This window comes from Podarcis vaucheri (genome assembly GCF_965113315.1).
Source record: "Podarcis vaucheri genome assembly, chromosome: W".
NCBI classification, from domain to species: Eukaryota; Metazoa; Chordata; class Lepidosauria; order Squamata; family Lacertidae; genus Podarcis; species Podarcis vaucheri.
The window spans coordinates 33,004,357-33,018,966 of record NC_138757.1 but is presented as its reverse complement, the minus strand read 5'-3'; the positions used below and the strand labels follow the sequence as shown (position 1 = coordinate 33,018,966).

The following is a 14,610-nucleotide window of genomic DNA, read 5'->3' as shown; positions in this document are numbered from 1 at the left end:
AGTCCAACATTTTTCATAGTTATCCTTAAATAGATTCACATTCTTAGCAGTCATATAAACCCCTAAATATTTCACTTTCTTAACCAGTGTCAGGCCTGTCTCCTCCTGAAACTTCTCTCTCTCATTCATAGTTAAATTTTTCTCTAAAACCTTGGTTTTCATCTTATTCAACTTGAAACCTGCAACCTGTCCAAATTCTTGAATCAGTTCCAATACCCTTTTAGTACTAGGTTCTGTCTCCTGTAGAGTCATCAGCAAATGCTTTCAGTTCGTACTGTTTAGTTCCCACTTGTATACCTTTAACCTCTTGGTCCTTTCTAATCATATTTAACAAAACCTCGAGAAATGGAGAAATTGAGCAACCTTGTCGTGTCCCTTTTTCAATCTTAAACTCTTCTGTCATCAAATTGTTCAAATTGTTCACAATTAATTTTGCCTTTTGTTCTGAATAAATTGCACCTATACCATTTTCAAAACCTTGACCAACCCCCATCCCCTGTAGATTCTTCTTCATAAAACTCCAAGAAATATTGTCAAAGGCTTTCTCTGCATCCACAAATATCAAGACTGCTTTAGTATTGATATTCACTTGTAGTTTTTCTAGAATATTAATTATATTCCTCGTATTGTCAGACAAATGTCTGCCCGGGAGAAAGCCCGCTTGATCTGTGTGAATTTCTTCTGCTAACACCTTTTTTAATCTTTTAGCCAAAATATCTGCAAAAATTTTGTAATCCACATTAAGCAGCGATATAGGGCGGTAGTTCTTGAGCTGTGTCAGGGGTTCAGGGGCAGAGGCACATGGGAGGCAGGAGAGGGAGGACCATTGGGCAGAGTCCGAGGACAGCGAGGAGGAGGAGGACTGTGGCCCAAGGGACTCCATGAGCTTTTCCAGCGAATCGGGGGATTCCCAGGAGGGGGTGCCTGTAGCCAGGGCAAGAGGAGCCCCAGGGGGGACTCATCAGGGGGAGAAGGCCAACAGGGAATCCCGAAGCAGCAGCTGGAGATCAGGGCCGGCTTCCCCTCCGGAGCGTAGCGAAGGGGGGGGGGAGTTCCAGTGTATCAGGGGAAGCAGCTCCATCGGCTGGAACGGAGGAGAGGTCAGAACAAGCTATCCTCCCGGAAGGGGAGGGAAGCAGTGAGAGGAGTGACGTAGCGATCAGGAGAAAGGTTGGAAGCTGGGCGCCAAGTTCAAATGTGCAAGCGCGCGGGGAAACGGAGAGCCCGGGGGAGGAGCCAGGTACCAAAGCCCGCAGGTGGGAGGGAGAGCCATCGGGAGATTCAGCGTCAGAGGAATCCAGGAGGGGCGGAACTCCAGTGGACAGAAAGATCCTGCGGAAAAGGAAAGACAGGAGGAGGTGGAGCAAAGCAAGCATCTTAAACTGGTGCAGGGGAGGGACTGATTCAGAGGGGACTTCTACGGTCTAAGCGTAACAGACGTGGGGCTACGCGCCTCGGCTGTGAAGCGGAAAATGAACTGCAATAAACTTCTTTGTATATAAAGGAAACCTGGCGTTGGTCCTTGGTGAGCTGGGACCTGAGGTAGCCCTGACAGTAAGTCCCCTCTCAAAAAACGCAAATTTTTTTTTGCAAGCTCACGAACGTTGGCAGACATGACTTCTGAGGAGCAACTGACAGCCCTGCGAAACGCAGTATCAGAGCTTTCCACTGCAGTAGTGGTCTCCAAGCAGAAAGGAGAAGAAGCAGAAGCGCGATGCCAGGATCTGCAAGCCAGGTGGGAGCGTGCGTGCACAGAAGGGTTCCCGGGGCCCAGATCGGAGGGAATTGGACTCGGCCGGCGGGGGGGGCAGTTTAGTAGCCCACTTCGATGGGAACCTGAAGCATTATCCCAGTTTCAGAGCTGACGTCGTGTATGCGCTGCATTTGCTTCGGAAGGATTTTAGATATGAGGAGGAGAGAGTAGGCTTCATTGTGTCCCACTTGCAAGGGGAAGCTAAAGCCTGGCTGCGGAATTTGTGGCGCGAAGATGGTCCTGCCCGCAGGAATTCTGACGCATTTATCGCGGCCATGGGCGCTTGCTTCCAATCTACCGTGGACGTGGATATGGCGCGGCGGGAGATGCATGGATTGCGGCAGGGCAAAGATACAGTACGACAGTACTATTCTCGCTTTTTTGCATTGCTGAATGTGCTGGGCTGGGAAAAGGACTCCCTGGCAGTGAGAGACTTGTTCTGGGAGGGACTCAATGGCTCCATTCAAGATGAGTTGGCAAGGGGGGACAGACCTCAAACCCTTGCAGACGTCGTGCAGAGGGCGCTCACGATAGGAGTGCACCACGAAGAACGCCCTTGGAACAGTGATGAGGGTCGCCAGGTGCGCGCACAGGCTAGAGCGTCTTCTTTTCTTCCCAGGGACCTGGGACGTATGCATCCCTCGCCTCCGCTGAGGGAGGGGGAGGAACCAATGGAGCTTGGTGGTGCCAAGTCTCAGACAGCAGCCGGAGCCCCAGCGCCCGGAGCAGTCAAGACTAAGCCTCCTAGAGGGAGCAGGAAGTGTTACATCTGTGACAGTGTGCAGCACATGGCCAAAGAGTGTCCCCAGAGGCTCCAGAAGCACACTGCAGCCTTAGCAACAGTAACAGAGGCAGCTCGCCACGGAGAGCAGTTTCAGGGAAACGACAATGCCTGGCTGAAAGCAGAGATGCTGGGGCTCAGCCAGGCAAGTCAGTAAAGCAGTCCCCAGCGATTTTGCAGCCTACAGACCCCCTGCCACCCAAGCCTGTGGTGCAGCTCACTGCGACTCTCCAGTTACCCAATGGACTCACCCTGGAAGTCCCCATTACAATTGACTCTGGTAGCAACGCAGACTTCATGGGGGTGCAGTTCATCAAGCAGCATCGCATAGCACTTCTACCAGCCACGCTGCCCTTGAACGTAGTCACAGTCGATGGCAGGAAGCTGCTGGGTGGGCAGGTGGTGCAACAGACGCCACCCATGATGATGCAGATTGGGAATCACCACGAGATCATCAGTTTCAACGTCACACGCCTGTCAGACACGCCTATAGTGTTAGGCATGAGCTGGCTGGATAGACACAGCCCATCATTAGCGTGGTACCAGCGGCAGCTCACCTTTGGCTCATCCTACTGCGCACAGCATTGCATCCAGATCGGTCAGGAGGAGAGGGTCAGGAAGAAGGGCAGCAGCTGCACCTAGGCATGGTGCAGGCGGTCCCCCACAAGTACAAGGGGTTTTTGGAGGTCTTCTGCGAAAAGGAGGCTGACCAGTTGCCACCCCACCGGCCCTACGACTGCGCAATTGACCTCTTGCCAGGGGCAACGCTGCCGACTGCGAAGCTGTATTTCATGTCCGAGGATGAGATGCAGGAACTCAGGGAGTTCATAGATCACAACCTGAAGCGGGGATTCATCCGAGAATCCAAGGCAGTAGGGGGCAGTCCTGTGTTTTTCGTGAAGAAGAAGGACACGCCCCAAAAAAGACTCATTGTGGACTATAGGGCCGTGAACTCGATGACAAAGCCCAAGGCCTTTCCCATGCCCAAGATTGACGACCTGCTCGCGAAGGTGAGGAAGGGGAGGATCTTCACCAAGTTTGATGTACGCGGCGCATACAATCTCATACGCATGCGGGAGGGGGATGAGTGGAAGACAGCCATGTTCACACCGTTGGGCACCTATGAGTACAGAGTTATGCCGTTTGGTCTCCAAAATGGCTCCCACTGTTTCCAGGCGTTCATGCACCACGTGCTGGCGGGACTCCTCTACAAGAAGTGCGTATGCTTCCTCGACGACATCCTGATCTTCTCGGAATCGCAGGAGGCTCACGACAGAGACGTAAAGGAGGTCCTGCAGAGGCTACGGGAGCACAGACTCTACGCCAAACTGGAGAAGTGCCAGTTCGACGTGACAGAGGTGGATTTCCTGGGCTACCGGCTGTCCGACAAGGGACTAGCCATGGACAGCGCCAAGGTCCGCGCGGTGTTGGACTGGAAGAGCCCGCGCAATCGGAAGGAAGTCCAGAGGTTCGTTGGCTTCGCCAACTTTTACCGCAAGTTCATCAGGGGTTTCGCGAAAGAGACGGCGGCTATCACGGACACACTCAGTTCCAAGAAGAAGAAGTTCACCTGGACGGACCAGGCGGAGCAGTCCTTTCGGAAACCTAAGAGCCTCTTCGCGTCCGAAGAACAGCTGCTACACGTGAATCCCAGCAGGCCCCTGAGGGTTGAGACTGATGCGTCAGACAGAGCGGTGGGGGCCGTCCTCTTGCAGGAAGATCCGCAAGGGAACTGGAGGCCCTGCGCATTCTATTCCAGGAAGCTCAGCAAGTCGGAACAGAACTACACCATATGGGACAGGGAGTTGTTGGCCATTCACGCGGCTTTCAAGGCGTGGAGGCACTTCCTCATCGGGGCAAAACACACCGTGCAGGTCCGCACAGACCACAAGAACCTAGAGTATTGGCGCACGGTGAAGCTCCAGAGCCAGAGGCACATACACTGGGCGGAGTTCTTTGCGGATTTCGACTTCAGGATAGAGTACATCCCGGGAGACAACAATGTCATCGCAGATGCGCTCTCCAGGAAACCGCAGTATCTCGAGGAAGTGGAGCCAGTGGCAGCCAGGCACATTTTCGCACCGCAGGCATGGGCATGCGCTTCAGCAGCCGTGGACCTGGACGCGGTGCGTCGCGCGCTGCAGACGGATCCCTTCGCACAATCCAAGATGGAGGAACTGCGGAGAGGCACAGCGAAGGACACCAATTTTCAGATACGAGACGGCCTGCTAACCCGCAAAGGTGCTTTCTACGTGCCGGGGGACGATCTCCGTGCGAAAGTCCTGCAGCAGTTACACGACGCACCCAGCGCGGGTCACTTTGGCAAGGAAAAGACGGCGGACTTAGTGGCCAGGGACTTTTGGTGGCCCCAAATGCGAGGAGAGGTCGCGGATTACGTCGCCAGGTGTGACACTTGCCAGAGGTCCAAACCAGTGCACAAGAAGCCAGCGGGACTGCTGGAACCGCTGCAGACGCCACTAGGGCCGTGGGAGAAGGTGGCGCTGGACTTTATTACTGATCTACCCAGTTCGCGAGGCAAGACGGCGGTCCTTGTGGTTGTAGACCTGTTCACCAAGATGGCGCATTTCATTCCTTGTGCGAAGGTGGCCACAGCGGAACAGACCGCCAAGCTGTTCATAGACCACGTGTTCAGAGTTCACAGCTTGCCACGGTCCATCCTGTCCGACCGGGGTCGCCAATTTATTTCCAGTTTCTGGCAGAAGCTGCTGGGTATCCTGAACGTCAAGATCAACTTAACGTCGGCGAGACATCCGCAGACCAACGGACAAGCAGAGAGGGTCAACGCCATCATGCAGCAGTACCTGCGCTGTTACGCCAATCAAAAGCCTGCGACCTGGGTGGACTATTTGCCGCTAGCCGAGTTTGCCTACAACTACACGAAGCACGCGTCGACGGGGGTGACGCCGTTCTTCGCCAACAATGGGCGGCATCCTAGGACCTTCCCGGGGTTGGAGATGCCGACGGAGGGGGAGCCGCAGGGAGCTGCGCACTTGGCCGCCGAATTGCAGGAGGTCCACGAAGAGCTCCGACGCCACTTGGAGCTAGCCAAACATCCCTACAAAGTGCAGGCAGACAGGCACAGGAGAGCAGGGGAAGACATCCAGGTGGGGGACTGGGTGTGGTTAGCGGCCCAGGCGGTGCCGGCCAAATCGCTAGCTAAGAAGAAGCTAGGCCACAAGCAGCTAGGGCCATACCAGGTAGAAGCCCAGATCAATCCTGTAGCCTTTCGGTTGACCCTCCCGGAAGGGTCCAGAATGTTAGGATATTTCCGTTCCACCTTAAAAGGGAGCAGGCTTTGTGAGTAACTGAGTCTGCGCATGTCCTGTTCACAGGATGTTTATGTTCTGCTGTTCCTTTCGATTTCTCCAGCCGGTCAGAGACACTGACTGAGAACGGTCATGTTTTTCTTTGTTCTGTTCAATGCTAAATAAAGTCTGAAAATAATGCTCTTCTGCGGTGCAGCTTTCTGCCTGTGTTTCTGCTGATAAACATTGTGCACAAGCCTGGAATGTGGCAATCTGTTTCGAGGCTTCGTGTCGCTAACTGCTGGATCTGCCTGTCTACGGGAGATCGATGGACGTCCGGCAGCCGGCTTGGGGCCATGATGGACAATATCTCCCTGGTAGTTTCCCAACAACAAGCTTTTGGGCCCAGATTCACAGCACCTACAGGAGAGTAAATGCTGCAACAGACTGCGTTTGAGGTACGTGGGAAAAGTGAAAGAAAAGAGGGAGGCTTTTGGCTTTTCTGTTTACCTCGGAAGGAGTCTTTGAACTCTGGAAGGCTTAATTGGCCTGGGAGCCAGCCAGAGAGTTCGTGATTAATGACCTGCCAAGATAAGGAGTCTCTGAAGTTAAAAAGACTCACGGCTAAAGCAAAAAGCTGGAAATGGAGTTTTTCCAAGCTTCTGAGGCAAATGATGAGTGTCCTAAGTTACATGGACAGAATTATGAAACCCGGGCAAAATGGTGTGAAAGTTTGCTGCGTCAGTTTGGGGTCTGGCATGCCATATCTGAGGCCCCTCCGGTTCCTCTGACAGAGAGGTGGAAAGCCGATGATTCGAAGGCGATAGACGTAATAGTCTTATCCGTCTCTCTTGAGGAAATTAAGACGCTAGCTGGCAACACCACTGCACGTGGGATGTGGAATGCTTTGAAAGCTGCTCATTTGCCAGTCATCCCAGCCCAGAGTTTGACTGCATCGGAAGTCCTGGCTGTTTCCCAGAATGCAAGTGAATGCAGGGATGCTGAGGTCACCGGTTGCAAGCTGCAGGGGGAGCTGACCGTCACGTCATCCCAGGCAGCATTCCAGCCTCCAGGGGGAGCCAAGGAGTCGGCAGCTGAGAGCTCTGTTTCTCATGGGAACCAAGGTCAACGCCTTTGCAGAGGCCGGAAAGGCAAAGGTAAACAGAGGCAGACGCCTGCAGATGGCCAGGAGCAGAGGGAGGGTGAAGAGCCCGCGCCAGGGAAAAACAAAGTTTTGTTTGCTGGCACAGCTTCACCAAAGGCTAAAGGCACGTCTGGTGGCCAGGAGCAGCAGGGGGGCAAGCTGCAAAAGCCCACACCAGTGGAAAACAAGGGTTTGCTTGCTGTAAAGACTGCTCCAACAGCCAAAGGCAGATTTATTGTTGATTCAGGTGCCAGCCGCCATATTTCGAAGGACCGCCATCTCTTTATCTCCTTCAAGCCTCAAGAAGGTGAGATCCACCTGGCTGACGGAAAGACGTTGCAAATCGCAGGAGAAGGGACTGTGAAACTTGCAAGTCTGCACACAACCATCAGTAATGTACTTTATGTTCCGGGAGCTGCTAGCAATTTGCTAAGTGTCCCACAGCTTACTGGGCGTGGTTTTCAGATTTCCTTCAAGAGGAGCGTCTGTGTCATCAGTAAAGGCAAAGAGGACTATTTGCATGCAAAGTTTATGGATGGTTTGTTCCATATAACTTATGACGACACTACTGTTGTATCAAATGCTGATTCTTGTTGTGTTGCACAAAATAACAAAGTTCTTCATGCAGGTTGCATTCACGATGCGCATCGAAGGTTTTGTCACCTCTCTTGGAAGGCACTGGCCAAGATGCCAGAGGTGGTTGAGGGTTTGAACATCAAACCCTGTAAATTTCACATGAAATGTGTATCTTGTGCAGAGAACAAGGTGAAGGTTGCTCCCAAAGGCAAGGAGTCTAGCAGGCAGGCCTCCAAGCCCTACCAGCTAGTGCATGCGGACCTGGTTGGGCCACTTGCGCCCTCTTTAGGAGGAGCAAGGTACTTCATGATTCTGATTGATTCTTTTTCCAGGTACATTCATGTGTTTTTGCTCGAGCAGAAATCGCAAGCGTTTCCGAAGTTTAAGGCATTCTGTGCTTGGTTGGAGAATGTGCACGGTAAACGTATTGCCTGTTTGTTTACTGATCGGGGCGGGGAGTTTACTTCTCAGCAGTTTGAAGCTTTCCTGACTGAGAAGGGAATCCAGCATGACATGTCAACGCCCAGATCGCCATGGATGAATGGGCTTGCGGAGAGAGCAAATCAGACATTGCTGCAAGGAATCAAAACCTTGTTGCATGATGCCAATCTCCCTGATAAGTTTTGGGGGGAAGCTCTGGGGAATTTTGTTTATTCTTTCAATCGCAGATTGTCATCACCCATTGGCTGTACCCCCTATGAGAAGATGTTTGGCAAAAAGCCCAACATCAAGCACATGAAAATCTTTGGTTCTGACATGTGGGTACATTCCCCACAAACCAACAAGCTTGGGAAGCGTGGGGCACATGGTTTGTTCATGGGGTACGAAAAAGGTGCATACAGGGTATGGATGACTAACTCTAAGTCCATTAAGTTCACAAGGAGTGTTGAGTACAATCCTAAGTGGGGGGAAAATGTGGGAATTTTCCAGAGTTACCCAGAGGAGGGTGAAGGTGATGTCAAGCAAGGAGCTAAAGCTGAGGAAGCTGCTGAAGATGATGATGATGATGATGATAATGATGATGATGATGATGATGATCAGAGTTCGGATTCCAGTTCAGTGGGCGGCGCTGCTGCTGGTGTCAGTGACAGTGATGACACAGCAGACTACAAGAGCGCAAAGGCCTCAGTCAGACCATCTGATGCATCTGACAATGAACTGGAAGAACCACTGTTCACCATTGGTCATTTTTCTCCTAAGAAAGAGGAGATGAGTCCAGAAGACTTGCGTCTAGTACGTAGGTCTGAAAGGGCGACAAAGGGCAGACCTCCAAAGAGATTTGCTGATGAGTTTGCTAAGACAGCAACTGCTGTTCTTAGTAGCTCAGAGAAGGTGTGGGAACCTTCAAGCTTCAAAGAGGTTCAGGAGTTAACCTCTAAAGATGCTGAGCCTTGGCTTAATGCCATGAAGGCTGAAGTTGATTCCTTGAACAGGAACCAAACTTGGGAACTGGTACTGGTAGTCCCAGGAATGAGACTGGTTGGCAGCAAATGGGTCTTCAAGGCCAAGACAGACCAGAATGGCAAGGTTGTCAGACACAAAGCCAGATTGGTTGCCAGAGGTTTTTCACAGGTACCAGGACAGGATTACCACGAGACCTACTCACCCACAGTCAAATATGAGAGCATTCGGCTGATGCTCAAGATCGCTGCGGAGGAGAAACTGCATGTTTCCCATCATGACATTAATACAGCTTTTTTGTACGGAATTTTGAACGAGGAGCTGTTCATGCTTCCACCTGATGGGATGGAGATACAGAAGGGAATGGTCTGTAAACTGCGGAAATCCTTATATGGTCTCAAGCAGAGTGCCAGGTGTTGGAACACAAAACTCACTGAGACATTGCTTTCTCTAGGTTTTCACCAGGGCAAAGCTGATCCATGTGTGTTTGTCAAGGAGGAGGGGCAAAACAAACTGTATTGTTTATGTTTTGTTGATGATCTTCTGATGTTTTGGAAGAATCAGGCTTTTTATCAAAGCACCCTAGCTCAGCTGAAGGAGCACTTTGACATGAAGGATCTTGGTGAGGTATCCAACTATCTTTCTCTGCAGGTGGAGAGGGACCAAGCAGGTAATTTTCTGGTACACCAAACACAGAAAATTGCTGATGTATTAACCAGGTTGAATTTGGTTGATGCAAACCCAGCAGACACACCGATGGTGACAGGTTACCAGGTAGACAGTACTGCTGAAGCGTTTTCTGACACAACGCTATACAGATGCATTCTAGGCAAGTTGAATTTCATTGCCAGATGTTCAAGACCTGACATAGCTGTAAGCTGTAATCTGCTTAGCAGACATGCCAACAATCCTACGGTTCAGGATTGGAAAGCTCTGAAGCGCATAGCCCGCTATTTGAAAGGGACTATGCACTACAGGCTGAGGTTCACCTGTCAGAAGACTGGAGGTCTTGAAATATTTGCAGATGCAAGTTTTGGAAGTGACACCACGGATGGTACAAGCACTTCTGGAGTATGCTACATGTACAACCACTGCCTGTTTGACTGGTTGTGCAGGAAGCAGACAACAGTGAGCCTTAGTTCCTGTGAAGCAGAACTCAATGCTCTGTCATTTTCACTCATGGATTGTGAATGGTTGATGCAACTGTTTAAGGACATCAGGGTGTCTGTGAAATGTCCTGTACAAGTGTATCAAGACAATAGATCGTGTTTGGCTTTGCTGAACTCGGAGAGTTGCAAGCAAAGAACCAAGTACTTGCAGATTAAGCTACATCGTGCAAGGGAGTGTATTCAGAAAGGACTCATTCAGGTGTCCTACATGCCAGGAAATGAAATTCCTGCTGATCTGTTGTCTAAGGTTGTTAACAGAGAACAACTTAAGGTTTATGTACAAAGGTTGCAATTGGGTTGAACCACGGGTACTACAGGTTACACGGAAAGGGGGAGGATGTTAGGATATTTCCGTTCCACCTTAAAAGGGAGCAGGCTTTGTGAGTAACAGAGTCTGCGCATGTCCTGTTCACAGGATGTTTATGTTCTGCTGTTCCTTTCGATTTCTCCAGCCGGTCAGAGACGCTGACTGAGAACGGTCATGTTTTTCTTTGTTCTGTTCAATGCTAAATAAAGTCTGAAAATAATGCTCTTCTGCGGTGCAGCTTTCTGCCTGTGTTTCTGCTGATAAACATTGTGCACAAGCCTGGAATGTGGCAATCTGTTTCGAGGCTTCGTGTCGCTAACTGCTGGATCTGCCTGTCTACGGGAGATCGATGGACGTCCGGCAGCCGGCTTGGGGCCATGATGGACAATATCTCCCTGGCAGTTTCCCAACACAGAATGCACCCGGTCTTTCATAGGTCGGTGCTCACACCCTACAAGGCCCCGCACAGGTTTCAGGAGCCAGGGACAGCACCAGACCCACGCAGAAAGTCACCAGAGGGGGGGAAGTCACCGAGAGCCACAACACTCAACGAGGTCACGGAAATTCTGGACTCGAGATGGGGGGAGGAGGGAGTAGAATACCTCCTCGCCAGGGAAGGTACCCCGGCCAGCAACAACTGTTGGGTGCCGGACTATGCTTTGGAGGAACCTCTGCTCAAGGACGAGTTTCATGCACTCTTCCCACACAGACCCATGTTAGCGGATTATTTCGACGACTGGCTTTTTACACCCACGCTTTCAGCCAGCACGTTCCGGGGGTTCTCCTCCGCAGAGGAGACGACGCCGGAATCGAGCCCTCCAAGGGGATCGTGTTCGGGGGTGGACACGGACCACTCGTACTGGTGGGACGATCAACCAGAAGTGGAGTGGGGCATGAGGTGGCTGAGGGGGCCTTGGCAAACAGCATCGCCCGAAGTACCAGGGGGAGAGGCGGGCTTGGACGGGTTGGGGGAGGAGCCCGGTTTTGAGCACGCATACACTGAACTGGAAGCAGAGGAGATCGACGTCGATGAGGTCGTTACGGACTGGCCAGAGCCAGATGGACTGCGGCAAACCGGGGGAGATGAACTGTTTCCAGCATTACCCCCCACGGCAATGGAGCACCCGGAACCAGCTCCCGAGCAGCGGGAGGGGGGAAGGGGGGCTTCGAGGGGGGGATGGATGTCAGGGGTTCAGGGGCAGAGGCACATGGGAGGCAGGAGAGGGAGGACGATTGGGCGGAGTCCGAGGACAGCGAGGAGGAGGAGGACTGTGGCCCAAGGGACTCCATGAGCTTTTCCAGCGAATCGGGGGATTCCCAGGAGGGGGCGCCTGTAGCCAGGGCAAGAGGAGCCCCAGGGGGGACTCATCAGGGGGAGAAGGCCAACAGGGAATCCTGAAGCAGCAGCTGGAGATCAGGGCCGGCTTCCCCTCCGGAGCGTAGCGAAGGGGGGGGGAAGTTCCAGTGTATCATGGGAAGCAGCTCCGTCGGCTGGAACGGAGGAGAGGTCAGAACAAGCTATCCTCCCAGAAGGGGAGGGGAGCAGTGAAAGGAGTGACGTAACGATCAGGAGAAAGGTTGGAAGCTGGGCGCGCGCGCCAAGTTCAAATGTGCAAGCGCGCGGGGAAACGGAGAGCCCGGGGGAGGAGCCAGGTCCCAAAGCCCGCAGGAGGGAGGGAGAGCCATCGGGAGATTCAGCGTCAGAGGAATCCAGGAGGGGCGGAACTCCAGCGGGCAGAAAGACCCTGCGGAAAAGGAAAGACAGGAGGAGGTGGAGCAAAGCAAGCATCTTAAACTGGTGCAGGGGAGGGACTGATTCAGAGGGGACTTCTACGGTCTAAGCGTAACAGACGTGGGGCTACGCGCCTCGGCTGTGAAGCGGAAAATGAACTGCAATAATCTTCTTTGTATATAAAGGAAACCTGGCGTTGGTCCTTGGTGAGCTGGGACCTGAGGTAGCCCTGACAAGCTGTGTCTTTTCAGTCTCTGTTTTCGGTATAAGTGTAATGTAAGCTTCTCTTTCAGGATCTCCTGTGACTTTGGTTTTGCTCTCAGTTTTTTCTCTCCTTCCTTTATTTTCCCCAGGATTTTATCCTTTTTTTCATTCTGAATTCTCTTCTTAATTGCATTCTATTGTATTAGGAATCCTCTCATAACCGCTTTGCTTGTGTCCCAAATTACTCTTTTTTCCACTGTAGTATTCATATTTATCTCAAAATAATCTCTTAGAGTTTTTTGGGCCTTCTTAGTCACCTCTTTATTCCTGAACAGAGTATCATTCATCCTCCATCTAAAGGAACCAGTTGACGTCAATTTCATTTCCATCTTCACAGCATTATAGTCAGAACAAGTTTTGGGGCCAATCTCCATTTTGCAGATCTTCGGAACCAGTCCCCTGGTTACCCAGATTTGGTCAATTCTTGTCCAAGTCATTTTAGCCTCAGGGAAAAAAGTTCCCTCTCTTCCCAGAGGGTTCTTCATTCTCCAAATGTCAACTAAGTCCATACTTTCAGTCATGTCAAAAAAGGTTTTTGGTAGTCTACCATCTTTGGTGACTAGCTGTCTCTGTGCCTTGTCCATATTTGTGGACACCACTCCATTCATATCTCCCATCAAGATCATATTGTAGTCCATATAGTCCATCAGAGTCTCATGTAGCTTCTTAAAGAACTCCGATTTCCCTTCATTTGGTGCATAAATACCTACAATCAGGAATTTCTCTCCTTATAATTGAATTTCAATTGAAACAAATCTTCCTTGATCATCTTTGAATATGAATTTTGGTGATAGGCTCTCCTTTGCATAGAGGACCACTCCTCTTTTTTTAACTTTATCCGATGAGATAAATTATTGGCCTAATCTTTTATTACTCAATATCTTCCTGTGTAGCCTTATCACATGTGTTTTCTTGTAAACAAATCAAGTCCAAATGCTCTTTTTTCAATAAATGAAATACTCTCCGCCTTTTTTCGGGGGAGTTCAGTCCATTCACAATTCAGTTCAAAACCTGCAACGCCATCATGTAATTACTCTGGTATCCCCCCAACTGCACCCAATGCTTGCTCCTCTTCTGTTGGTGGTGATGGTGACACGTTCACTGGGAGGTCCAATCCAAAGGATAATGTTGATATATCCAGTATTCCCCTGTTTGGTGATCTTCTGTCTGATGCTCTTTGCTCTGGTCCTCTATCTGGTGATCTTCTATCCAATGCTGTTGGCTCTTTTCCAATTCCCTTCTGCAGATCTTCTTCGTATTTAAACAAAAACTTTACTTTATCTTCTATTGATCTTATTTTTATTTTCCTTCCTTTGAAACTGAAAGATAGACCTTGGGGGAAATCCCACCTGAAGATGATTTTATTCCTTCTCAGCAGAGCAACAATATCTCCGTAGTTAGGTCTAAGATCCAAAAGGTATTTCGGAACGTCTTTAAAAATTTCCACTCTTGACTGTTGTATTTCTAGGTTCTTCTGGTAATGCCAACCCAAGATTTTTTTCTCTCTCTTCTTTGGTCCGGAGGGAAATCAAACAGTCTCTTGTTCTATTCTTCTCTTTTTTCCCTCCTCTTCCAAGTCTAAAGGTAAAGGTAAAGGTACCCCTGCCCGAACGGGCCAGTCTTGACAGACTCTGGGGTTTGTGCGCCCATCTCACATCTATAGGCCGGGGGCCAGCGCTGTCCGGAGACACTTCCGGGTCACGTGGCCAGCGTGACAAAGCTGCATCTGGCGAGCCAGCGCAGCACACGGAACGCCGTTTACCTTCCCGCTGGTAAGCGGTACCTATTTATCTACTTGCACCCGGGGGTGCTTTCGAACTGCTAGGTTGGCAGGCGCTGGGACCGAACGCCCTCACAATTCTAAACTCTTCTTGACCCAAGTCCAAGTCCCAAAAATCAGCAAATTCCTGTGTAAGAAAATCTATCAAGCTTTCCTTCTCCAATTCCGGTATGGCTCTAATCCTCAAATTTGTCTGTTTTTCTTTAAGTTCAATCATAGCAAGCGTCACCTTGTGTTTGTCAAGTTGCCTCTGAAGGGTTGGAACTACCTCTTTCTCCAATTGAGTTACTTTACAATCAGCAGCTGCTGCCTTCTCCCTAGCTTCCTCCACAGTCTGCCGTGTCAAAGTAGATTCCTGTATCAATTTCTGAATGGATTCTGTATTGGTGTTCACCTTTTGTCCCAAGTTATTTATACTTTCTGTATTTAAAACAATT

The 14,610-nt window shown here is 50.6% G+C and overlaps 1 protein-coding gene across 1 annotated transcript in view; it reads right to left on the bottom strand.

The window, feature by feature from the left end:
• The window catches only part of LOC309523272 (inositol polyphosphate 5-phosphatase OCRL-like), a gene marked incomplete at both ends in the record, with an annotated part of 68,060 nt that extends 65,669 nt beyond the window's left edge, over window positions 1-2,391 (bottom strand). The window contains 1 exon segment of the mRNA XM_082207053.1: window positions 2,246-2,391. Coding sequence (XP_082063179.1) covers window positions 2,246-2,391 — 146 coding nt within the window.
• Between the last annotated feature and the right edge of the window lie 12,219 nt (window positions 2,392-14,610).